Raw genomic sequence first — 27,424 nt, forward strand, 5'->3', positions numbered from 1 at the left:
TTATCAATTGCTTCCCCCTTTGAGACATTAAAAATATGAAGCTTAGAGTAGTTAAATCGTTTGCCCAGAATGCCACAACTGGCTAGGAACTTGCTCCCATGGCCGCCTGATAAACTCTTTCCTTGATTTTCAGTAGTACCATGGGTCATGTTTATGGTCACAGCAGGACTAAAGCTGATATTCACTCCCCTAAGGAACAGGATAGTTGAAATCAGAAATGTTGTCAGGTTACAAATGGCAAATCAACAGGTTCGATATCAGCAGTCACAGTTTCAGACTTCTTTATGAATCATGGCATCCAGAGCAAATAGAAAAACAAGCAGGTACAGCAGTCAGTGCCCACACAGGAAACACCTTCTAGACAGCCAGTCCCTGGCCTGATGCATTTCTTCTGAGCTCTCTTACAGGAAGAGGCAACTGAGTGGATATCCAAGCCCATAGACAGTTCACTACATGCAGTGGTGACGTTTGCAGCTGTCCTTTAAGTTTTCTTTAGGGTAGGTTCATGTGTAATGCTAGGACAGGTCAGCATGGCTCTGTGAAAGTCCAAGACCATGTGCCCTGTATATGAGACTCCCAGGTGATATGCTGCCATTGTAGGGTGAACCATAGGGCATTGTTCGAATAGCAGCATGTAAATTTTATGGTGCTTTTGCCTGCTCACTGTATGCTGAACAAGCACTGCAGATAAGAACCTAGTGACCGGATCTCTGAGTTCGAGGCCAGCCTGGTCTACAAGAGCTAGTTCCAGGACAGGTTCTAGAAGCTACAGGGAAACCCTGTCTCGAAAAACCAAAAAAAAAAAAAAAAAAAGAACCTAGTGACCATGCTCAGCTGAGTCTTCACACAGTTATTTTCATCTTTATCCCAATGCTTTATAGAATACGGTCTGGGGGCATGGTGGGGGTGGGAAGAGCCCAGATAAAGTACCTCAGAATTTTTATTTTGTTTGAAGGCTACATTGTGATTTTTTTGTTTCCTTATATCATAGCCTCTTTAAAAATAATCTTTTACTTTCATACTTACACAAGCAAAGTCTTTCCTGGAAGTTAATTTTAACCTTCAGATTTGAATGATGAGAAAATCAAAGGGATTGATTCATCATCATGGTAATTATGGGCTGTTTGACTCAGTCATGCTATCCAGTGTAAGTTCAATTGAAAAATAATTTGTAGATGATTAGGTTAATGGTCAGTTGGCTTGTGTGGCTTGTCTATTACTGTCTTGTCTGATTTGTTAGCTGAGTAAATATATTTTTCTAAATTTAAATTTCCATTTCTAGTCTTTTAGGTCCTGTACTTGTGTGTATCTTGAGATATCTCCTATTTGAGAACAAATGTGAAGAGATAGCAGGAGTGAAGCCTTCCACATTTTATTGAACTTCATAGTTCTTTCTGTATGTAGGAAGCCACAGACAGACTGAAGTTGCTGCATCTTGAAATCATAATCTGAAGACCAGATGTGTTGCCCGCATATATACATCCATAAGTTTATTTCATTCTTCGTTTAGAGAATGGGAAATATCTTCCTTGTAGGGACAAGAAAGAATTAGGAGACAGACCCTGACCTAAGGGAAGTTCTGGGAAAGATTATTGCCTCTTCCTCTGTGACTGGATGTTGTGCTAATACTGTAGACACTTGAGAAGAAGGGAACTTCCTTTCTGGAAGCAGACATTGACGATGGGGAGGATTTGGGTAACGGGTGAAGCCAAGAGGAGACTGCAGTAAATGACTGTAGACCTCTGCTCTGCTAGGCCTAACTCAGCCTAGATTCAGAATTCCCCATCCACCCCACTCCCATAGAAGCCCCGGGTATCTTAGTGACTTTGCTGGGGTGTTCGTCGCTGCTGCTCTGCAGCTGGGCTGTGGAGAAGGCAGGTTAGGCCCCTCCCTCACACCTCTGGTAGATCTCCCCCCCCCCCCCCCCCCCCCCCGTTTACTCTCAGGTCTGTTTCTCTTTTGTAGCAATGCTGTCCCGACACTGTCCTCTTAGGTCTGGACCCTGATCTGACATGTCTCGAGCTGTTAAGGAAGTATCCTTCCCAAATCAGACTTGGTTGGAGTCCTGCTACCTCCTGCCCCACAAGGAGTGTTGCACATGGGTGGAAATGACCCCCTTTCTGCCCCGTTCACTGGCCTCATGCAGCCGAGAGCCGGGAAGGAGGTTAAGGGCCACTCTGCTGAGAAGGCTGAGACTTTAAATTGCTGAATGAAGCAGGACTTGGCACTCTTGGCACCAAGCACCTTTGATGCTCTATGGTCAGGAGACGTGCATAATAAAAAGGTAAAGGTAACGACTCCTGTCTGTGTTCATAGGAGTAAGATCTCTACGCTGCTGTAACCCGTCTCCATCCCAGGGGTAGAGAAAAGCTTGATTTCTTCTAGCAATATAGATTCCATTCTCTTTATCCTGCTTTTCTGCAGGCGGATGGAAGAGAATATCAGTCCTCCGAATTTCCTTATCCCTTGCTCTGACAACTCCGCATGTGGGTGTCTCTTTTGTCTTCATCCTCACAGTCTTTTTATGCAGACACAGTGCACCCCATCATGACTTTCAAATAATCTGAATTTTACTCCTCAAACTAGAAAAGCCTTACATTATGCCTTTTTTTTAAATGGCCACTTCTTCCTTTGAAGGCCTTGGTTTTAGGCATTTCAGTTCTTGGGAAATTAATATTTGGTCTAGTGAGCATGAACTTTGCCTTCTTCGCCAGTCTTAGGACCGGCCTCTCAGCCAAATCACCTGGCATTTTTATTGTTTTCTCCTTCACTCTCCCTGGGTTTATTGCAGTTTCTAATTTGAGCTCCCTATGGTAGCCAGACACCAGACTGCTTCATTCTCAAGAGGATTTCTCTGCGTGCACTGACCCCGAAGCTTAGAACTGTGACCCACAAAAAGATATACATAATGGAACTTTCAAAGAAAAAAAATTGATAGTTTTATTCGATTTTTGAATACATTCACTCCTGTGGTGAAGGCTGATTACCCTCCTAGGAAACAGCTTTTCAAAAAGTAGGGAAAAACTCACCTTTGTGGTCTCTTGCTATATGGTGTATCTGTATCACACATATTAAGTAGTCTGGGAATTGTCATCACAGAACATGAAAAGCATTCATTTCGCCTAGGATGGGTTACAAGACGGAAGGACATATTTTCCAGTTGTGTAGAAAATGCCTAGACTTACAGAATCAGGAAGGATTTGTAAAAAGTCTTGAACTTCACGATGTTCTTCAAAGGCTGTGTCTTCATGGCTGGGTCACTAACCCATGATGATCCTTAGTGGTGGTGGGGCCTTTAGGGAGCAGGGCCCAGTCCCAGGAAACTAGGTGTGCCCTTGAAGGGGCTATCGGGGCTCTCTTTCTTTCTAGATATCTGATACCATCAAAAGGACAGTTTCTCCCACTATGCACTCCAACCATGATAATGGTACCTGGGGGTCGTTGACTGAACTCTCTGAAACCAGAGGCAAGAATAAACCTCTGTTTCCTTTGGATTATCTGTCTTATATTTGTCAGCACGGCAGGAAGCTAACAGTTCCTAAGCTGTGAGCATCAGTTTGATGTCTTGTGAGGCCACCACCCCCAGTGACACTGCTGCACAAGGAAATGTGGGAACTGTCTTGTCATTATAAAAGATCTTGCTAACAGAAAAAAAAGTCTACAAAACACCATTAGAATCCAGGTCCACTGGCAGGTTCTATACACCTCTGTAGACCTGTTGGAGAGCACAGACAGCCAGACTCTGCAATTCTTGGTGTAACCAGTGTGGTGATCCTGATTTGTAACTCTTGTGTGTGTGTGTAGATAACTGTTTAAGTGGAACAGTGTACATGGAGAACTCAATATTGTGTCTAAATTTAGAATTTTCTAGAACATACTCTTTTTCTTTGTGGTGGTGGGGAGCACAGATAATGCATTCGGTATGAAATCTGACATAAATGGAGTTATTGACAGTCTTTTTGAAGTGGTAATTTTCAGTTTGAATATTGCGACAGCAGGTGGAGCTAGTAGTAGGAATTCTATTCCTGGGCCATTTAAAAGGCAGCAAGATCTACAAGCCTTACATCACTGTGTTTGCTGCAAAGCTTTAGAATAGTAAATTATTAAGTGTTAGCTTTGGAAAGCGATTGTAGTGTTGCAACAAGAAAGCTGTGCTAAATGAAAACTTAGTCTTCAGAAAAGAGGCTTGGTTGAGATGTGTGTGGCCCTGGGAAACAACCCGAGAGCGTGCTGTGGACCACGTGTTTGCAGGGTTCTAAGTGTAGCTGTGCCTCAGACCTCCCACTGTTTAAAATAGGAGGAATATGACTGTGGGGAAAGCAGTATGAAAGACAGGATTATTCAGAATAGTGTTATTTGTGTTATTAGATTTTCATTTTAAGTGCTAGTAAATATACAATTTAAATACTTTTTCCTATTAAAAACCAAAGAACATTTGCTTTTTATGCTATACAGTTGTGGAATGATGACATACATACTTTATAACTCCAAATATGGCTGCGTTATCTGAACATGTAATTAAGAAGACCACAGCATTCATATGCTCTCTTTCCTTATGAATCACACAGCGACCTATGCAGCTATACCCTGCCCCTCATTTCTCTGAGTGAGCCGCAGTGATCAGAGCAGACCTTCAGCATGCATGTATTTCTTTTCTCTCTGAATCCTATTTTTTTTCTTAAAGTGATAGTTTATTTTACTGGCCATGTAATTTTTTAAAAAAAGACTCACTTTTTGCCATTACTCTCTGGAGTTAAAGATGGTTCAAAACACATATCTTAATGTTTTTGGGGGTTTTTTTTTGCTGAGAATTAGAAATGATATCTCCATAATCATTCTTATTTATTCAGTACATGTTATTTACCTGGCAAGCATGTAATGAATGCCTGTTGCACACAGGTTTCATGCTGAACACTGGGAATGAAGTTTTAAACAGCACATGATCCTTTTCCCTAGCATCTCTCAGCTAAACATGTGGTCAAGCCACTGCCATAGAGCCCAAGCAATTCCTTGAGTGTGTTGTGACCTCTGGACTGCTGCTTGCAGCAAAGGGACTCAGCTGAGCAACAGCAGAGAACCTTTAAAGTGAAGGTGATACTTCAGTAGCATCTGGAAGGAGATGTGTAATAAAAATTCACTAGGAGAAGTAAAGCAAAAGGTGCTTTCAGGCAGTGTGTTCGCATGTGCCAGGGCACTGCGTGCAAAGAGCCTGTGGATGCAAGAGGCACCAGGATGCTTGCTAGAGAGGCTGCATCTTGACCTGGGATAGGATGCTGATGGGTCTTATAGGATTCACAAAGAGCCTGTGGACGCAGGAAGCACCAGGATGCTTGCTAGAGGGGCTGGACCATGGGCTGAGGTAGGATGCTGATAGATCTTACAGAATGCACACTGCCTGTGAATAAATTATTCAGGAATTTCAGCAACTCTGGGTGTGATTTAATTTATTAGCTTTTGGAGTTCATGAAACTAAAGTTATGGATATGATCTTTGGGAACATGCATGGCTAGACTTAATTTCAACCTCAGCTAGCATTTTAAAATATGTTCTCTGGTCACAGGGTGATTAGATGGGAATGGAGCCGCATCAATCTCTGCCCTTAGCAACTACAGGAAAAAATGCTGCATATGCTAATTTAGTGCAGTACAGTCTACCCTCTGCATCCAAAGTTGCTGCACTTCAACCAACTACAATGGAAAGCATTTGAAAAAACAGTTCCTCTGAACTGAACACCTGTGTACTTTTTCTTCATCATTGTTGCCCAAACAATGCAGTCCAATTACGTAGTGATTATGATACATTAGTGACTACAAGTGATCTGGAGATGACTTGAAGTTTATAGGAGAGTTGTGTAGGATTATACACAAACACTACATCATTTTGTATAAGGGAGTTTTGCATCCTCTAGATTTGATATCTTCTGGGAGAATCCTGGAACGTGCATCCTCCTTGGACACCAGTGGACCTGGATGACTGTATTTATTGAATATCTGCTGGACAATGTAGCTGGGAGATAATGCCTGCTCCCTTAAGAGTAAGGCTTCCTGGGTTATTTTTCCTCTTAGCTGTCTTCAAAGTGTCATACAGTAAACACATCTAAAGCACAGCACTTTATCTGTCCCCTGGTTCTGCTTTTCCCCTAGGCCTTTCATCCCTTTAACTGACACCTCACACTACTGGGTACTCAATACAAAACCTCTGTGTTATATTTGACCTTTTACCTGTCACATCTAACTCATCATCAAGTTGTGCCATTTCTGTTCTAAAGCGTGACCTTCCACCCCTGTTCCTTTCACTGCTCATTCGCATAGCTGCTTTTACTTCCAATCCTTTTTTTACAAAAACAAGAACATGAAATGTCTTTCCAAAGTCTAAATCAGATATCAATTCTCAATGAAAACTTTCTACTGACTTCCTATTGCAACTTCAGTAACACCCAGTTATTTCCTTCAGTTTCCAAGGACTGAGAGTTCAGGCCCTGTGTCCCTCGCCAACTCTGTGTAGTATTTCTTCCTCTCTTTTTGAAGCCGTTCTAGTTGCGCGGTCTTTCTTTCATTTCCTACCCCATGGCCTTGGCATATGCTGTTCCCCTGCCTGGACTGCTCCTCTTCTCATTCTGTAGCCACTGTTGTATTTCCATGGTTTGGGTCTTAGCTTAAATATCTCCTCCACTAAGAGCCCCCTCCTCCAGTCTTTGCCACAGGGACTCCTGGGTCCCCCTGTACTACCTTTCACCCTCTTCCCCATCATTGCACATGCCACAGTTTTCAGGGATGTGTGCACTTGCAGTCAAATTGCATAATGGCCACCTCCCATAGTACACTGTTTCCTTGGGAACTGAAATCATGGTTTTTTGCACCTTCTACCTCCAGCATTTATTATAGTGGCTGGCACATGGTGGGTCTTTAAAAATTGTAAAATAATCATTTAAAAACATGAAACTACATGATCTTTAAAGCTTATAAATCATTAATCTCAAATAAGAGAAAAGAAAAATTAAGAAACTTATTTATCTATTTTAATGTGTATTGGTGTTTTTGCCTTGGGATTGGATTCTCTGGAGTTACAGTTGTGAGCTTCCATGTGGGTGCTGGGAATTGAACCTGGATCCTCTGGAAGAGCAGTCTGTGCTCTTAACCACTGAGCCATTTCTCCAGCCCCAAGAAAATTGTTTTAGCATTGCAAACTCTTGAAGCTGTTTTGTAAAAGGCATATGGTTCAATGTTATTAGTTATGCCGCCCAAACGATAGAGTTACACATTCTTATTATATAGTTTGGGGCTGTTTTTAAAACAAAATGATAACTTTTTAATGGAAAACCTACATTATGCAAATGAACTGCTCTTTCTATATATTTCAGGCTCAGTTCACTAAAATGTCTAAATTCTTGGCTCTGCTCCTTAAACCTGCTACAAAGATCACATTAGAATTCTTTTTAATAGACACTGTAAGCACAGTACCCAACCTCATAACATCACGCTGGGTTCTTTTATTATGAGAGTCACAGGAAGCTGAGCCCGAGGCTGCTGAACACGTTGTGGGGTGTATCCAGGCTGGGGACGGTGCCAGCTCTATTGTTTATGTAATATTCTCTCCACCTTTATCTGTGGCATACAATTGGCCTTGACTTTTGAGAAACTACTTCTCTGACCCTATCTCTCAGTTGGGGGAAAAAAACCTGCTGAAATGACATCTGGCTAGGGGGAAAAAGGTATTAAAGCAGTATACTGGAAGGCAAATTATGCGAGTTTCCTTAATAAGCGATTCCGTGCCTGCCTTTTGGACCTATCAGAGGGAGAGTGTTAAACTTTTTCAAGGTCATGGCTCCTCATCCTCTGAGAAGCTCAGTGAACCTGCGTGTCTCTGGTTACTAGGGTTGTACTTGCTTAGCGTGTAGCACAACTTAATGTCTTTCTGACTGTATTTATGAGTAAATACCCTTTGTGAAAGATAAAACTGAAACGTTTTGTGATATTTATCACTGTTCATGTCTGGCTTATTTCTTCTCGAAGAGGAATGTAGTCATCTTTGGCAAATTGTTTTTCTCCCCACAACTTCTAGGCCTATCACTTGAGGGGTTTCTGCATGTCGTAAAGAGAAAGAAAGAAGCACAGCTCTATCGGAATGAGATAAGGCACATCTTCACAGCTTTCGACGTGCACTGTAAGTGTCGGCAAAGTGCTTTCCTGGAAGAGTTGCCGCTGAGGAATCAGGAATGGGAATGTATCCCCAGTGGTGCAGTAAACACGGGCCATCACTACCACACTCGTTGACTGTGGCCACAGCTGTTGGTGGAGATCTTTTCCTACGCAGGGATGCTCAGTTTCTGGCCCTGTATGAAATAGTTACCATTATTAACTGGATTTGTGTGCTTGCCTATTGTACCTGTATTGTAGTGGGTGATAACCACATGTAGTGATGAAATGAGCAGGCCTGCTTTTTGTCCCGCCTGGCTCCCAGCCGCCTGGCTAGCTTATACCCCGAAATAATTACATGGAAACTGTATTCATTTAAACACTGTCTGGCCCATTAGTTTCAGCCTCTTATTGGCTAATTCTCATATCTTGCTTTAACCCATATTTAGTAATCTGTGTGACACCACGAGGTGGTGGCTTACCGGGAAAGATCCTAACCTGCGTCTGTCTCAGAGAGGAGAGTCATGGCAACTGACTCACTGCCTTCTTCCTCCCATCATCCTGTTCTGTCTACTCCGCCTATCTAAGCTGCTGTCCTATCAAAAAGCCAAGGCAGTTTCTTTATTAACCAGTGAGAGTAACACATAGACAGATGACCCTCCTCCATCAACCAAAGGACTGGCCATAGGGGGTACAAGCCACAAGCCAGCCATGGGCAGGTGGGAGACACTTCTGCAGCTCTCACTTTGACCCATACCTGACTGAAAAAATCATTTTCCATGCTAGATGTAACTTCCAAGATTCACGCACTGAGTACAGTTGTAATTTCCTATACATATTAATATATAATAGGTCTCATGCCAAGCTAGAAAGCAATGAATTTGGAAGCCTGAAATGTTTTGGCCGATTACAGAGATGCGAAGCCCAGTGCATTGTTACAGTCTTGTCTAAGTAACTCTTTCCCTAGGACTTAAAGACCCGGAAAGTGCAAAGCTGCCAGTGGCCTTTCAGTTTATGTAGGACTGCACCAAAGGGCAGGCAGGGTATCACTACCACATTCTGAAATTCTTCCAGGGAGATTTGTTCACTGGGTGTATAATGACCTATGTAAGATAACTGTAAATTACTGCTTTTTTAAAAATTTTAATAATATGTTAAATTTTAACTTCCCATAACAACTATGACTGAAGTCATAGTTCACAGGGTTTATAGGAGTAAGTGAATGCTTAATATTATGTTTTCATATAGATCGTGGATTCTTAACTCTAGAAGATTTCAAAAGGGCATTTAGTCGAGTGGCTCCCAAGCTACCGGCGAGGACAGTGCTGGAGGTGTTCAGGTACGGCGCTAAGGTTGCTGCATCCACCGGTTACCCTTGTATTTGCCACCTGCTCACAGGTATTTTCACAGAGAACCCTCATTTATGCTGACTTTTCGCTTTTGGACATTTCCTCTTATAGCATAGTTTTATGGTCCAGGAGAGAAATCAGTAGTTAGCTGTGAGTCTAGCTACTTCTTTGGCAGGGGCTTATAAGGAAAGGGGAAGGAGAACCATGTGAGTTCATGTGTCACGATAAAGCTTTATTGGTATTTGACACAGTCTGCATTGGTCAGCAAGGCACAGTGGTGGCCCTCATTCATTTGCTTCCCAAGCTGCCGCAGTCAGTTCGGTTGCAGTTTACACCTTAAGTGCATCTCTTCAAAACGACAACAGTGTGTGTTGGGAACCTGCAGACTGTAATGTTAGTGGCACTAGCTTCAGTGCCTGCAGACCTGAGAGAGTGGCCCAGCTGCCTCGGTTGAGTCCACTGTCACCAGGTATGGTAAATAGTTTAGTCACTCGCAACATCCAGGAAAGCCCAAATACTGAAAGATCATAAGAGATATCCCTGCATTTCTTCCTAATAAACATCGGCAAGCCTAGCCTGAATGGTAACATCATAGTTACGGTGGACCTGGGTTCCCCATTTGTGTTCCTCTGGTGCCTTTAACTCCTAGCTGCTACTTGCTCTGGGGTAGCTGTTGAAATTTCAGCCACCTTATCTGAATACCAGCTGTTGAGAGGACAGGACAGAAGCCCTGACTCTTCTTCTGAGGTTCTATACCAACCCTACACTCCAGTGACCAACACTTAGGTTCAAGACTGCTTGTACCTGCAGGAGAGGGCGAGGGGCTTTGCATAATCTTGTGCCTGCTTCATAGAGGTTCTGATACTGAAGAAGAAAGGGAGGGAATGGATATTGGGGGACATCTGGCAGATACTCCCTTTTGGGAGAAAAGTAATTGAATGGAATCTGGCCTGAAGCCAGCCCTGCTCAATAGAAATTATCAAGCAGGTTATTTGAATAAGGATTGTGTGCTTTATCATTAACAGTGACATATATGAAATTCATTTGCTGCCTCGCTCACAAGCAAGCCATTGAGAGGCTATTGAAGGGGAACATGTATCCTGATGCATACAAAGTGAATGTGGAGAATGTAGGTGATTTTGTAAAAGCAGGTTCTTAAAAGTATATTAGCATCTGTTTATGTGCTTCATGATGAGGGGAACAGTGACTACCAATGTATTTCTACCTTACAGTGATAGATTTGGAGAGGAATTAAAAATTTTCATATATATTTAAAAGAGCTGCCCAAATTTGCTACCTTTAAATGCTTGTTATATGGTTATAGTAGATGCTACCTTGTAGAGAACTGAAGAAAAATAGATTTTTTTTTCCTGGTACTGAGCCTTAAACCTAGGCCTCTTGTGTGCTACACAGGTGCCCTATCCCTGAGTTATAAGCCCAGCTCCCTTTTTGTTTTTGTTATAGGCAGGACCTCACTGGGTTGCCCATGCTGGCCTGAAACTCATTCTGGGTGTAGTCCAGGCAAGGTTCGTAAGTTTGTGTTGTCCTTCCTCAGTCACCCGAGTAGCTGGGATTGCATGTCTGAACCACCAGGCCAGGCTTGGGAAAAATACTTTATTATAGCCCTTTGAGACAGAGACAATGTTTAACCATGCGCCAAAAAGTTAACAGCTTCCAGTTCAAACTCTGCTCTACCACCTTGTAGAGAGCATTTTTGCAAACATGTTTGTAAATAAGATTTTATTTTACAAAATAGTGCGTGTTGCTTATTAAACCTCTTTATACCTGTGTTTGCTAAGCTGGAAAATGAAATGTCCTGACCTGGCTAAAGAGCATCTTGCAGTTTTTGTAGTTTTATTTTTTTTTTTAAGTGTAACAGTATGCATGACATACATACTCCTGAGGAGCTGTTGGTAATGGATGGCAGCTGGGGGAAGGGGCAGACGTCTGCCTTCAGGAGTGTGGCCGCTGGTAACTAATTCCACAGTCATCTCGTGCACAGTCTTAGACTCCGTGGGTCACTAAGAACAAGTCCCGAGAGTAAGAAGGGGATGCGCTGGGACGCAGAAGGGTTCCAGAGGGAATGAGAGGGGATGGGGAGGGGGTGGGGAGTGGGTATAGTCAGAATACCTCATATACACATACACAATTGTCAGAGAATAAATTAAAGTTTATTTTTGTAAAACCAAAACCTTAATGCATTTTCAAAACCTACACATGATATCGGAGAAGGTAGATATATATTTCTGGATTTCAGTCAGCAGTAGCAAAACAATATTAATTTAACAAATTCAAAACTGGCTAAACCTTTTCATTATCAGTGGATGGAACTACAAGCTGAAGGTGTCAGGGCCACGATCACCTGGTCTCACTTAGAGCTGTATAATTTAATGAGGTCTCCGTGACAGCTCTTAGAGCCTAGTCTCGAAACAAATTGAACTTTAAATTACTCAGTCAGAAAGGATTAAGTGAAGATGTTCCAAAATAATAAAGTAAATTAAATCACATTATTATTAAATGTTATGAATAATTTCTAGTGATAGCGCAGTTATTTGCCATTAATAATAAAATCTACATATTAAATTACTTAGCTGTTTTCTACTATATTTTTATGATAACATAATAATACAGTAGCACATGCTGTAAATGTGTATACTTCTATTGTGGATTTTGTGCTATCAAATTGTGTGCTATTTACTAGTGTTGTATGCCCAAAGCAATTTGGAGGCCACCATAGTATACAGCCAAAGCAAGGCATTCCAGCTGGTTGAGCCTGACTTGTTGAAGTCCATTATATTGGGCTGGAAAATGACCCAGCAGTTATGGTCATTTGCAGTTCTTGCAGAGGCAGCACACACTGGGTGATTCACAGCCACCTGTAGCTTCAGCTCCAGAGGATCTGCCACCGTCCTGGTTCCCAGGGAGCCTCGACACGTGTGTATATACACATAAAAGTGAATTCTTTTAAAAATTAGTTTATTATAAACACCATCATCTATAAACTAAAAATAAAAGAATATGAATATAAACAATTACTGGATTCAAAGGGGAAAGAAAAATATTTCCTCTCTGGGCAGATTGAAATAGACCAAAGAAATAGAGATGTCTGAGACACCGGTGGTAAGCAAAAGCATCCCCGTGTCAGTGCTCCAGATGGTTCTCAGGCACAGAAAAATGAAAACGAGCTGCTTGGGCTGTTCACAATGTACAATGCTGTGACATTTCCAAAGGAGAAGCTGGAGGAATTTCAACAGGATAAGAGTTCCTTGAGGTTTGAATGACTTGAGGGGCGGGAATCAATCTTTCAATCTAATGGCTACCCGGTTCTTCTGGAGAAATTTCTAGAGACCAAGAGTAGCCATTTTCAGAAGTGGCTGCTCTTCTCATACTCTCATTCTGTAAACCAAATCAGACTACAGTATAAAAAAGCCAATAGCAGAAGCAAACCTCCTTGAACGTGATGCCGCAAAGCGTTACTTTGGTTTCTAACTTGATGAGAACACTGGCCCGTTCATGGGAAATTCAGAGCGCTGCCAGAACAAAACAGGACTTTTATAATGTTGGTGAATAGATGGCCATTCTGTTGATGTTTACTGATTGTAGCGTAAGTAAAAAGCCATGTAGATTTCAATAGATATGTTTATTTCTAAAATTCATATCCTGGTTATTCTGTAGCTATTACCTCCTCCTTTACTGTCTTGTTAGTCCTACAGTTAGATGGATTCAAAACTCATCTCTGAGTCATGTCCTATAGCTTTTGCTTTTAAGGATCGCAAAAACCATATTTCCTATTGCCTTTTATATTCAGAAATACTTACCTGGAACATTGTAACTGAATAAAATTATATAGTGGGTCAATGCTAAAATTTTTATAGTCAACTTCTTTTTCTTTGAAACACTAGTTGGTTCTTATGTTAGAAGTCCTTTTTAAAGTTTTTTGTTTTAATTTTTAATTTTTTGTAGGCATGTGTGTCTATGTGAGGGTTTGTGTTATGAGTGCGGTTGTCTACAGAGGCCAGAAGAGGCATTAGGCTTCCTGGAGCTGGAGTTTCAGACAGTTGCGAACTGCCTAACATTGGTGCGGGGTACTGAATTCAGGTTCTTTGCAAGAGCCGTGTGTGTTCTTGACAGCTGAGTCTTCTCACCGTGTCTCCTCGTACGTTTCCTGTAATGTCTGTTTTCATCTGTGACCTGGCCATTGTGACCTTTTATTTTCTCATTAGTTTTCTTCTTCTCTTTGTTTGTTGATCTGTATCTGTTGTCCTTTTTGTGACTCTGCTGTACTGTTACTTTACAGTATCTCCTCGATGCCGTTTATGTGTATTTTCAGTCTTGTTGTTAGAGATATGATTGCTTTACCAGGGCAACAGTAATTAGAGATTTTATTGTTAGGCAGGATATGGTGACACTCACCTATAATCTCAGCATTTGGGTGGCCAACACAGGAGGTTCAAGAGTTCAGTGCTTGCCTCAACCAGATAATGAGTCCTGGCCTAGCCTGGATGACCCTGGGGAGGGGGGTGCTTCTTTCAATATTTGAAACTTGGCAACTTTTCTTTCCTCTCGAAGCTGGTAGTTATGCTTTGTGTATTTATGTATTAAAGTCACTGAGGCTGCATCCAAGATAATGCTGTATTCAGAAGTTCTCAGTTAATTCTTTTCTTGCTCTCTCACACACAGTAAAAAGTGACAAGGCTTATGATGAGTTGACTAGCATCGTGTGTTACTGTGGAGTCGAAGTCACTTCCCAGGCTGCTTCAGACACTTGGGGATCAAAACAAGCATCACGTTTCCTCTTAAACACTAATCGAAACTACTGGAAACTTCACAGTACTGTCTTCTTTATGTTCAAAAAGATCTTTAGTGAGTCTACTGAGTACAGTTAAAACTCTTTAACCTAGCTCTTCAGCATCTGGCCCCCTTTCCAACATCTGGTTCCCTTTCCAGGCTTGGCTTTCACTTGTCTTGAATTTCTCTTTTCCTGGCATGCTACTTGTGCTGTTGATTGTGTGATGTGCATTCTCAGTTCATTCTCCTTCCCTTGCCTGGCACGGACTTGCCCTGCTCCCGGCCTGCCCTGATTTGAACTATCTTCTGTAGCACTGTTCAGTAGACCCTGCTTATCCCTGCATTGGACAGTTGTGTCTCCTTTCTTAAACTTGGATAGAATTTATTGTTATACGTTAATCAGTTATGCGCTAAACAAACATGCAGTGTTTATGATTATCTCCATAAAGTACTTCAGGCTCCTTGAGTTTATGATTTATCTCCCATCATTTTGATCACTGACATGTTGCCTTGTGGTTAATAACTGATTGTTGGTCTATTTGTCACTAATTTGAAATATCCAGTGCTGGTAAAAATTCTCATTTCTAGTTTTCTTCATGGTTTATTTCCCACAAACTAGGGAAGAGTACTTTAAGCTTAAGGCTGGATCCTGATGGCCGCATGTAGCCTTTTCAGCCTTCTCTCCCTGCATGTGATTTTTATGAATTAATCTCTTGACTGCTTCTAGCCTCAGTTGTCATGAGGGAGTATCCTTTTTCCTTGTGCATGTGTGTTTACTTCTCCGTCCTATTTTAAGTGCTGGTATTTGTTGGTTTTTGTACATTCCCACCACCTGCCAACTGGTGAAGAGCCCCAGCAAGCCTCCTCTACTTCCCGGCTATTAAATGAGAAGTGTGTGTTCAAAAGCCTGAATGCACAGCCGGACAGCAACAGACCAGTGTGCAGTGGAAACACCGAGCCACCAAAGTGCCCTCCAGCCATGCATGGAGACATTCAAGTTATAAATGATACTTTTGATGTCAGAATCCCCTTCGTATTACTTGGAGGAAGTTCAAAGTACATAGACCATCTAACTCTTTGGAGGGGGTATTAAAATTGTTTGTAAATAAGAACATCATGTCTCATTAAATACTACATGATCAATGTCTGAGTGTTGATAGGAGGCTGAAGTTTAGGAATGCAATTTTCAAAGGGGGTGATGCATATTCTCTTGACAAAAAAATTAGCTATGCCTCGCGACACAGCTGTAATAGATGGAAGGATTGTCCTGAGCTAGGGTAAAATGGACCAACAGATGTCTCTGTTTTTTTGGATTTTTTTTTCAGAGTCGGTGAGCCTGAAGGACAGTGATTTAAGATGACATTTGTTTCTTCAGAGCATTTGCATCCCTTGAAATGTCATTCCTCACTGTGTTCTTGGGCTGCCCCCAAGCCCTTCAGGGGGCAACCGGTTTGTTGTGCGTCATTTTCTTGAGCCAGCTCGAGTAGAACTGCTTCCCTGCTTTTACTTTGTATATCAGAATGTGACTCAAGTATAGTCACGTGACTTGGATAAGATTGGAGTTCTTATAGTCAGTACCTACTCTGGTGAGTGTGGTTGTTTATCTGTAATTATTTGCATGGTTCTGTATAGGAAAATGTTAACGACTTGAAATCATTTCTCATTATTCATAGCCATACATAGACAGAAGTCACTAGCTATATCTATGTGTCCTGCCCAAACAGGTAGTTTTCTGAAATATCATGCTATTCCCCAGAAAAAATATGATTATTATATATCAATCATAATTGAAAAGTACAAAATCCATCTACATAAATAGTTCTATGCTAGTCATTTTTATTACTAGCTTTTTCCAGAGGCCCCATTGACATAATTCATTTCTTTCTACTTGAAGAACATCATTCTGCCAGTACAAAGTTTAGAACTGGTGACTCAGAATTTAAATAAAGTCCAGGGACTAGACGAGAAAATGAATAGAGAAGAGTGGTGGCTTCGTCACACAGGGTTGCATTAGAGTCTGTTATTTTCATTTCTTTAGCTTACTTAACTAATTTCCCATCATCAAAGATACATGATTTGATTTAGGATTCCTAGATTCTGTATTTTTCTCATGTTAAAAACAATACAGACACAAATTTCAATCATCTTTTAAGGCCCAGAGAGTAAGGTATTTCCAGTCTTGAAAGCTGGTTTTTACCCTGTACTCTGCCCATATGTTTTCCATCCCCTAACAAGGAAATTATCTGAACTTCCTGCTTTTAGCTGCTAGCCCTGCATGAACATCTTTGCCTTTGTGCTCTTGCATAGCCATTTGTATACACACATCCTTCCCTGCATCAGAACATGTGCTTAGCATGAGCCGGCATGGTAGAATGTTTATCACCACACTGCACATGGCTCACCGTTCGGTTGTTTACTACACTTGGCTATGTTTGAAATGAGTGGCCAGTGCAGAGGATGAGGGTCTCACTGCACTTTGTTGTTGCTCGCTTGCTTTACTCCGCAAGTGCAACGCTGGTGCTGTGGAAGGGCCATGGAGGTCAGGGAAGCCTCTGGTTAGGGATCAGCAGTCGTGAGTTCTAGTCCCAGCTCTCCCACCGACCAGTCTTACCACCAATCACTGAACCTTTTCATTTGAACTCTCTTTGTTTCCACAGTAAGGGGGGCTGCCAGGCTTCTTCCAACTCAGAAATGCACTGTGGAGTTATTTATCATGGAGAGTAACGTGGCAGACTTTTATTTTCTCTGTGTACCACAGATATTCTGAAGCCTCCACAGTATGAATACAGATGTGGTCTGTCAGTGTAACAAAGGCTGTTCTCAAGAGGAAATTACTCGGCTTGACAGCCATCCAATCCTAGATTTAGTTTGGAGATGTCACTGTAGCAAGTGTTTTGGCCACTGTCTCTAGCTCCTCATCTACATATGTGGCTGACTAGCACAACTGTCATGTAAGAAACTACTTAGATATGTCATATAACTGTCTGTAATTCAACTGTCATATCAGTGACTACTACCATGGTTTCTTTCCGTGACCAAATGTTGCTAACCCGTTCAGTCATCCTTGGTGTTATTAATAGCCACACATCATGAATGTATTCATGCCTCTTTCCTTTAAAGCAAAAGGAATCAGTTATTTGTTTTTTCCCTTTGTAGTGGATAGTGAACTTTAGGGTGTGATTTTTAATCATACTGTATTTTGTATTTATAAAATAAAAAGCATGCATTTGTGAAAGGAACTTTATATTTTATGAGATATTTAAAACATTATTTTGCTTATTTTTTTCAAGGTAGAGTCTTATTCTGCAGCCCAGATTGGTCTGTCACATGCTATGTAGGCTGAGCTGAACTTGAATTCGATGCCATTCTTCTCCCTCTGCCTCAAAATTGTGTTTTAATATTATGGAAAATGGGTTCAGAATTAAGAAATATGTCAAAATTGTTATCCTAAAATCAGATTGAAGGTTTCCAGGACTAGATTTTTATCTCTGACATGGAAGCCTATGTGTTTGCTTCCTGAAGTTTTGACATCTTGTCTACCTTCCTCTTACCCAGCCATTCTTTTCCATTAAACTACATTGAATAACTATATCCTTATTTTGCAGTGAGCTCTAGAGACAGGTATTAGTGCAGGGACTTATTGGCAATGCTAATCTCAGCCCCACTGAATTACCTGTATTTACTTTAATATGATCCCTTCATGATTGATATTCATATTAAACTTTGAAAGTCACTGTCTACCTTTCTAGTTAAATTTAGACTAATGAGAGTAAATTATCATTACATTTTAATGTTACTTTCTTACTTCAGTAGCTTCTCATTGCTTATCATAGAAAAATCTAGATTCTTTAGCTTAACATGCAAACCTGACAGACAAACAGAAACTCGGATGTCTTTTTGGACGTTCTTGTACATTTCCCAGGTTAAACACCATTCTAATCCACTCACCATGTTGATCCTATCTCATCTGTCTTCCCACATTTTTACTCATGCCAGGTTCACTGCTCTTCTCTCCTGTATCCCTACCTGCTTATCTAAATGGTATCCCTTGCTGCCCGAGCCTACAAAACACCCTTCATGTTCTCTAGAACTGCTAAGGCACGATGCCGTGTTAGCATTATTTATCAGTAACTGTAAATGCCGTTGCCTGAGGGTTTGCCCTGTGCCAGTCACTGTGTGGAAGCTCACGGGCTGTACTGTCTATGCCCACTTTACAAATGAGGAAATGGCTTGGAGAGGTCAAAGCATTTGCTCCAGACCACCAGATAGTTAGTAATGGAACCGAGATTCGGACTCAGACAGGCTAACTCTGCAGCTTATACTCTCAAGTCAGTCACTTCTTTTTTTTTTTTTTTTTTTCAGCACTATCAACATTCTGCAGGCAGGGCTAGGCCTTTGTATCTCCACAACACGAGAAAGGCAGGCATGTTGCCCAAAAAGTATTCTTGATAAACCGGTTGCATAATTATGTAGCTCTTCCCTGTTCCATTGAATTGGTTTGGTTTGGTTTTGATTGTTGAGATTTCGTTTGATTATCTGCAATATAAACAAAAGGCACTGTTTACAGAAATACACACAGAGGAAGCTGAAACAACATTTTATCAAGCGAAAACCTGCAAGCACTCAAGTTCAGGTTGCTTTGATAGGAAAGTGTGTGTTACACATCTTTCCTGGGGAATTATAGCACGATACCAAAATATCTGCCAAGTTCACTGTAAAAGAAACAAGTATGTAAAGCTGGTGAATGGAGGTATATTTTTGACTGGGGTGAATATGCTAACCTGTTTATTTTCTGTCTTCATAAGGCAGGGTTGTGCTTTGATTCATTAGATTTTTTACTCAGTTGCAGTGAATTCTGTAGTGTGGAGCTGCGGGCCGGCTTCCCGCCGCCCGGCTCCTGGTCACCCAGCTAGCTTTACCCCGAAATAATTACACGGAAACTGTATTCTTTTAAAGACTGCCTGGCCCATTATTTTCTGCCTCTTACTCACATCTTGATTAACCCATATCTAATAATCTGTGTAGCACCACAAAGTGGTGCCTTACCGGGAAGTTTCTAGCGTACATCCATCTTGGGCTGGAGCTTCATTGTGTCTGGCATCTCTCTCAGGAGAGGCACGGAGGTCTGTCTAACTTAGGAGAGGCGTAGCATCTGACTGAGCCATCTACCTCACTTCCTTCTTCCTGTTCTGTCTACTCCTCCCACCTAAGGGCTGGCCAATCAAATGGGCCAGGCAGTTTCTTTATTAGCTAATGGGAGTCCCCCATCATTTCCCCTTTTTCTGTTTAAACAAAAAAGAAAGGCTTTAACATAGTAAAATTACATATAACAAAACAGTTATCAAGTAAGAATTAGTTATAATATTTATATCTACTTTATATTTTATCATAACTAAGGAAAACTATAACTATCTATTCTTCAACTCCATCAAAGACTCCAAAAGGTTATAATATTACCTAAGTAAACAAGAAATAAGCAACTTCCAAACTCTAGAAATGACAGAGACATCTCGCTGCCTGGACAGTCACCCAAAGTTCTTTTGTACTGTTGGGGCATCCATCTTCGGCCTACAGGCCCATAAATATCCATCAGACATTTCTATGCAGCAGGAAATTTCGAAGGCAGTTCATTCACTATCTGCTGTGTCCTTCAGAATGTATCGCAGACTCTTTCTTGAATCAGGAACCCCAAAAGATCATCTCATATTTAGTCCTCTCTCTGTGGGTTCTTCGTGTCCAGTTTATGCCAACAGTCCAGGCAAGAGCAGTTTCTTGCCCAAGTGGCTATCAAACTCCATAAGGATCCTCTTCGATGCCCATTTTCCTCTTGAAGTAGCTAGTGCTGCCAGGAGCAGATATGTCTCATTGTCATGAAAAGCCTTAAGTTATTAAAACATTTAAGTGGAATATTCTGTAGTCTTTGAAAGATATTAGGAATGCCTATCTAACTAAAATATAGCTTTACCCCGAAATAATTACATGGAAACTGTATTCTTTTAAATACTGCCTGGCCCATTATTTTCAGCCTCTTACTCACATCTTGACTAACTCATATCTAATAATCTGTATAGCACCACAAAGTGGTGCCTTACCAGGTAGATTCTAGCGTACGTCCATCTTGGGCTGGAGCTTCATCGCGTCTGGCTTCTCTCTCTGAGGAGAGGCACAGCGGTCTGTCTAACTTAGGAGAGGCGTAGCATCTGACTGAGCCATCTACCTCACTTCCTTCTTCCTGTTCTGTCTACTCCTCCCACCTAAGGGCTGGCCAATCAAATGGGCCAGGCAGTTTCTTTATTAGCTAATGGGAGTCCCCCATCAGAATTCAATGTTGTGGCTTCTAATTTCTACTTTGCTTGCATTCTCTGTCCTTTTCCCCTTCTTGTTTGAAACCAGCTGCTGGAGAAAATCAGAAAGAACTAGTAATTAAATCCTCTGTAGACTTGAAGTGAAGCCCTGCCTTGCATGCTCTTTCCCTTGGCTTCTGCCTGTGTGACCCTTGAGCCTACTGGTGGCTCATTGAAGATCTGAGTACCCCAGGCCCCGAGACAACCTCCGGCGACACAGAACAGTCGTGTTGTAATCTCGCTACCGTTACTGTCTCCCCATCACTCACTTCTGTCCTCCTCACCTGAGGAACCTAGAATTGTACAGCCTCAGGTTTCTGGTGGCCAGACATGCGTCCTGTTGCTTCCCCTCATCCCTCTGTCTCCCCATCTCGTTCTTCTCAGCAGCTAATACTCCCCAGGACTATTATTACTTTCTCTTCCCCATTTTCACTTAGGCCCACCATTGGTTCTGATCTCAGCTGCAGGTTCTAAGCTATTAAGTGGGCGCTGGTACACCTTCTTACTTGGTTTTTGCCAGTCTGCAGGCTGAGTTTACTGTCCATTCTCTCCCAAGACACAGCACCCATCCTGTTGTCAGTTTGTGTGTGTGTGTGTGTGTGTGTGTGCGCGCGCGCGTCTCATCCAGTATGAACTCTGCTACCATCTTTCTGGATCATTTTGCACACACAACCCCCCAAGCCTGCCTTGACCCCTGTGTGACCCCATGCAGGGGTCACATTCACATTTATATACTGATTATAATCTTTATTTCACCAAAGTCAAGTATGGATTAGCCAATACCTTCTTCTGCACTTAGTTAACTGATCTGGGCCTGGATAGTTGGAACACTTTCTTTTCCCAACCATGGCCTGATGTTGGAACCTCAGGTCATGCCATATCCCATTGCTACCCAGAAGAACTTGAATTCAGCTGTCTTCAATTCCCTGCTACAGGAATTTTCTGGCAAATTGTTGACCCCTCCTGTTCCTGTGACCATACTCTTCTGCCAAGACACCGTATTCTTGGTGTAACACCATGTGCCAAGTTAGCCCTCTGTAATGGTTTATTCTCTGATGGTTATAGTTCTTTCCCACTGTGCCACACAGAGGTAGTCCTGACTTCAGCCTTGTGGAGAGCATCTCAGATTCTGTTTAAGTTCCATGGCTATCTCCTCTTCACCGCCAGTCTTCCGTATTTACCTCCAGTATTTTCTGTGTTCCCCTCCAGTCTTCCGTGTTCCCCTCCAGACTTCCGTGTTCACCTCCAGACTTCCGTGTTCACCTCCAGTCTTCCGTATTCACCTCCAGACTTCAGTATTCACCTCCAGTCTTCCGTGTTCACCTCCAGGCTTCCGTGTTCACCTCCAGTCTTCCATATTCACCTCCAGACTTCCGTGTTCACCTCCAGTCTTCCATATTCACCTCCAGACTTCCGTGTTCCCCTCCAGTCTTCTGTGTTCACCTCCAGTCTTCTGTGTTCACCTCCAGTCTTCCGTATTCACCTCCAGACTTCTGTGTTCACCTCCAGACTTCCGTGTTCACCTCCAGACTTCCATATTCACCTCCAGACTTCCGTATTCACCTCTAGTCTTCCATACTCACCTCCAGCCTTTTCTATGTTCACTTCCAGTCTTTTCCGTGTTTCTTCTGTTGTTTTTTTTTAAGGGAGAAGGGCAACTACAATCTCTTGTTTCTCTTTAGTTTTCACCAATTCTCCTCTGTGCTGGCCTCATTCCCTACCCATTCTGAAGTGAGATGTGTTTCTTTAGCAACCATTCTCTCTCCTGTTATAACTTCTTTCCCTGCTACAGATCCACCCAGTTCCCCCAGCCTGGAGAACTGCTTGCCCCTTCTCTTTCTGTCCCTTTTCTCTGTCCTTTCTGGGTTTATTGTCATCTTCCCATGGCATTTATCCTAGAAGCCCTGTTTTTGTTTCTTCCTCTTCTCTAGGTTCGCTCTCTCTCTCTCTCTCTCTCTCTCTCTCTCTCTCTCTCTCTCTCTCTCTCTCTCTCTCTCTCTCTCTCTCTTTCTTTTTTGAGCCTGTTCTGGAACTAGCTTTGTAGACCTGGCTTGTCTCGAGCTCACAGAAATCTGCCTGCCTTTGCCTCCTGAATTAAAGGCATAAGTCACCACTGTCCAGCTTCTCCAGCTTTCTTAGCATCATGGGCAGTGAGTGACATGGTTCTCTTTCATTCTGCACCATCTATATATTAACTTCTGAGTCCTCATGACATCTTCCACATTAATTGTAAGATCTGCCTATTTTCTAGATTCCTTTCTTGCTAGTTCAAGCCAAGCCCTAGTTACTTCTCAATTACTTTATATGGTCAAAGAAAAGAAAAGTCATGAGAAACGAATAAATAATCCTAAATGTTATTTTATATAGCATATTACTATTCTAATTATGGTCAAGTACTTTTGTTATATCTCAAAATTTATTTCTTGATTTAGGAATACAATTCTGATAATAATTGGGGACTAGATTTAACTCACAGTTAAAATATCAACATCAATAGACATGTTAATACATGAGGGGAAATCTCATGAGGTCCACGCCTAGACAAAGAGCTTCAGGCAACTAATGACTACTGAGAGAGGATAATTAGTCTCTCCCAGGGATGAGCCCCAGAATTGGTTATGTAATACAAAATGGTCAGCCCTGAATCATTCACACACAAGCAAGACTAAATGGACTCAGCAGGTTTTATTTATGTATTTGTATGTGTGTGTAAGTGTGTGTAACAATTATAATCAAGAAGAGGCCATCACTTTGAAGGAGGGCATAGGAAGAGTTTGAGGGGGGGGAAGGAAAAATGATATTTTAATTAAAATATTTTTAAAACATTTAAAAATCTATGGTCCAATGTTCACTGCAGTCTTATTCACAATAGCCAAGATATGAGACAACCTGCATGCCCATCAGTGGATAGATGTATAAAAATGATTATGGTATATAACCATACATACCTATCTTTATGCCATATAGGCACACACACACATAAAGTAAAATGCTGTTCCTTAAGAGAAAAGGAAGTCTGCATTGCCACAGTTTGCAGAATTTTATACTAAAGGAAATAACTGGCAAAGAAGTACAGATATTACATGGTATTACTCCTGTGGACTCTAAAAATCATCCGATTGACAGAAATGGTAGAACGGTGGCTGCCAGAGTCCAGTAGTGGGGAGGGGTTACTGGTTAAAAGGACAGCTGGAACTCACACAGTGACTATATCCTAGTGAGCTCTATGATAACTGAAGTTAAAGGTACTGTATTTTTACCATAGTTCCTGAACACTCTTAGTATATACAAACACGAAGCAACTATGTCAGAAGATGAGTCTATTTACTATCTTGATTGTGGAAATCAGTGCAGCATATTGTATGCTGTAAACATACAATTTTGTGATTATATGTCAGAAAAAAGTCTATCGGTGCAAATGAAAGTATTGTTCCAGGGACATACCACAGGATATATAGAAACAAAACCAAAACTTACAAAATGCTTTTTTTTTTTAAAAAAAAAAAGATTTTTAAAACTGTAATTACTATTTTTTAAATTTTATGTATTTGGATGTGTTGCCTGCATGTGTCTGTGCAGCACATGTGTGACTGGCTAGGGGGCCAGGAGAGGGAGTTGGTGCAGTACTTTTGTATCTTAAGTATCTTACTTAAGATGCCTGGTCTCGGAGATGACATAGCAGCACCCTCTGGAAGGGCAAAGGAAGCAGCTCACTCATGCTCCCTCCTCAAGGAATTTATCTGGCCTCGCTGGAGAGAGCATCTAGTGAATATGTAACTGAATGGATAAATGAAGTAAACAAAAAAAGAGTAAGTTTACTTGTTCAGTGTTCGCATGACAAAATCACCTGTTAAGTTGGAGAGAGCAGCTATTGGCCTTTCATTTTATATTTTCCTATTACCAATTGTCTTATTCATTTATTTCCCTTGATTGTGTGTGGGGGGAGGGTATCATATGTGTAATGTGTGTGTGTGTGTGTGTGTGTGTGTGATGTGTGGAGTGTGTGGGGTGCATAAATGTGAGTGTGTGTGTGTGTGTGTGTGTGATGTGTAAGGTACAAGAACATGAGTGTGTGTATATGTGTTGCAAGAATGTGAGTGTGTATGTGTGCTGTGTGTGTGTGTGTGTGTGTGAATGTGTGTGCACAGAGAAGGATGTCAGACTTCTTTCTTTATTGGTCTCCATTTCATTCTCTTTAGAAAGGCTCTCTCTTGAAACTAGAAAGTTCTCTGTTTTGGCTAGTCTGGCTGCCCGTCAATCTCCCAGAATCCACTTTTTTCCACCCACAAATGCTGGGGTTATAGGCACTTGCAGCCATGCCCAGCTTTTTGACATGAGTGTCGGATCCCATGCTTGCACAAGCAAGTGCTCCTACCCAGCTCCCACTCGTCTTCTTTACTAGGCTTTCAATTGTCGATTTCTACATAGAGACTCAGCACACATTTGCAGCCTGGTTTCCTGTCTGCCCATTGTCTAGTAGAGGAGTCTCCAGTGACTAGATTGTCATGCTGCTGTTGTTCCTCATGCTCCAGGCTACAATTTGTCCTCACCACAGATGACTCGGTGTGCTTTTTATAGAAGGCAAGTGTCCACACATCTGTTGGATTTTGGGATAAGCTGGACTTAACTTCTTTGGGGATGGTTGTTTCATAGGTTGATTTATAACATAGAGATCATATCTTCACCCTAAGTGCTCACCTTGACTCTCTATGTTTGACACCCATAGCCAGGCATGTTCCCTTAACTAGGAAGGCAAGATCAATGGTGGCATATATTCACATGCTAAATCAAGAATCTTGGACAAGTTCAAAAAAATATTTAAGCATGAATTACGTCCTCAGTCGCTGTTCCTTCCAGCTAAACTGATGTCTGCTGTGAAGACTGTAGACTAATGTCATATGTGGTTCCATCAAACTTTCCCTTTTTTAGTTTCTAATTTTTATTGCAGCCTTAAGTCTTTGTTTTTGAGTCTGAGTTTATAGTGGAATAAATCAAATTAGCTCTATTAGGTAGATTTGGTTTACTCTAATGACTTCATCTAGCCAAAATATGCCTCCCTATGTGAAAAAAATCATTGTGAGTAATCTTTAATTTGGCTGACAAAAGAGGCATTTTTAATGTTATTTGATGAGTGAAATAAATTATTTTATCATAAATTAAATGTGAAATAAATGTATGATCTGTTCTCAAGGAACAAAAATGCTTAGCATTTGTAGTAGATGTAGTAGATCTCTTTGTCCAGTTGGTGGTGCTAAGTACTCTTGATTGAAAACACACACACACACACACACACACACACACACACACACACACACACACACTGACAGGCAGGAGAAGCAGTTAAACCTGGAGCTCTTCTTAATAAATGTTTTTTTATTCGGTTTTGAAAATTTAGCATAAAATGTGTATGCTCAAATTATGTATTTCTAGGGTTAATAAATGGACCAAATTTCTTGGATGGCCAACAGAGTACATTTGTAGTAAATTTCTGTGTGGATATAATTGGCCCATGTTAATGCCCACGCATGGGAAATTACAGGGTTTTGTAACATCTAACTCCATCCTGCTATAGCCTTTTGAGCCTGCTCATCTGGAGGAGAGGGGTGTGGCCAGTAATGGATGCTAGAGAAGTGGAGTGGTATTCCTGGTCATGTGTCTGAGCCAAATTTAGATTTACAAATGCTGACTCGTGCTGTTACTACCAGGGCTTTTTTTCTTCTATGGATATATTCCTGTGACAGCAGGCACATTGCTTTTTTTGGGGGGTGAGGTTTGTTTAACCCTTTAAGCCATTGCTTAAAGCTCTGATTAAGTCCAAATAGAGCAATAACATGCCACATAGGCTGACCCCGCTTTGAATTTCCTGCACAGTTCTGTACTGTCTGCCAGTTCCTCAGTTTCTTTACAACCTGCCTTCCCTAGAGGTGACATAAACATTCCCTGAGATCAGGAGCATACGGGCCGGGAGCACCTTTACTGTTGTCCACGTTAATGTGGCTGGATGCAGAGACTCAATTCCTCTGGTATCACTAGCAAACCCTGAGGACTTAGCAAGGGTCAGGACGCCTTCCTCGTGTTAGGGACCGCTCATGCTCCACACTGAGAAGTGATTTATTTTAATGTCAAAAAGTTTCATAAAACTGTTAGAGAAATTTACCCCCCAAACACTAACATGGTTTTATCTTTATTCCAGACATTTTTCTATCTACCACAGGGATGTCTGTATGTCTATGTAAAGCTGTTTATGGTTGGAGAAGGAAGTGCCCATTTATTACAAGGGACAGCTAAGGGGTCACTAAGACTGTTCATCTACCCAGTTATTTGTTCCACAAAATTTTATTGAGCATTGCTGGGCCTTGGTCTTACAAAGATAAACTCCAGAAGAACCTGAACACATCTAAATTTGTGGGCTGAAAGAAACAGGGTACATGACTGGTGATATAGTTCAGTGGTAGAGTGCTTGCCTGGCAGGTGTGAAGCCTTGGGTTCAAACCTCAGTCACCACAAAAGACATAAAGAAGCTGCAAGATGCTTCCACCATGTGGAGATCAATAGGTAGTCCTGTTGCCTAGATTGAAATATTTATTATAAATTTATAAAAATAGGTTATAGGATTATTTGTCATTTAATTGAATTAATAGTTTTAGTAAATTTTCTGTGTTTTGGATTGGAAAATTTAAACAAATAGAATGATAATCATGAAACACCACCAGCTTGGCACTTTTGCCAATAGAGATGTTAAAAACACAAGAGTTAGGCATGCTCTTTTGAGGACTAGCACAGCTAATGTCTTTGTTGTGATAGATTG

At 41.4% G+C, this 27,424-nt stretch overlaps 1 protein-coding gene across 1 annotated transcript in view; it reads left to right on the plus strand.

Annotated features, from left to right (window-relative positions):
• Efcab11 (EF-hand calcium binding domain 11) overlaps window positions 1-27,424 on the plus strand; it is a 171,667-nt gene that overhangs the window by 18,708 nt on the left and 125,535 nt on the right. Inside the window, exons 4-5 of the mRNA XM_038338031.1 lie at window positions 8,062-8,163; window positions 9,384-9,474. Coding sequence (XP_038193959.1) covers window positions 8,062-8,163; window positions 9,384-9,474 — 193 coding nt within the window. The remainder of the gene's footprint in view (window positions 1-8,061; window positions 8,164-9,383; window positions 9,475-27,424) is intronic.

Source organism: Arvicola amphibius, chromosome 7, assembly GCF_903992535.2.
Source record: "Arvicola amphibius chromosome 7, mArvAmp1.2, whole genome shotgun sequence".
Taxonomy (NCBI): Eukaryota; Metazoa; Chordata; class Mammalia; order Rodentia; family Cricetidae; genus Arvicola; species Arvicola amphibius.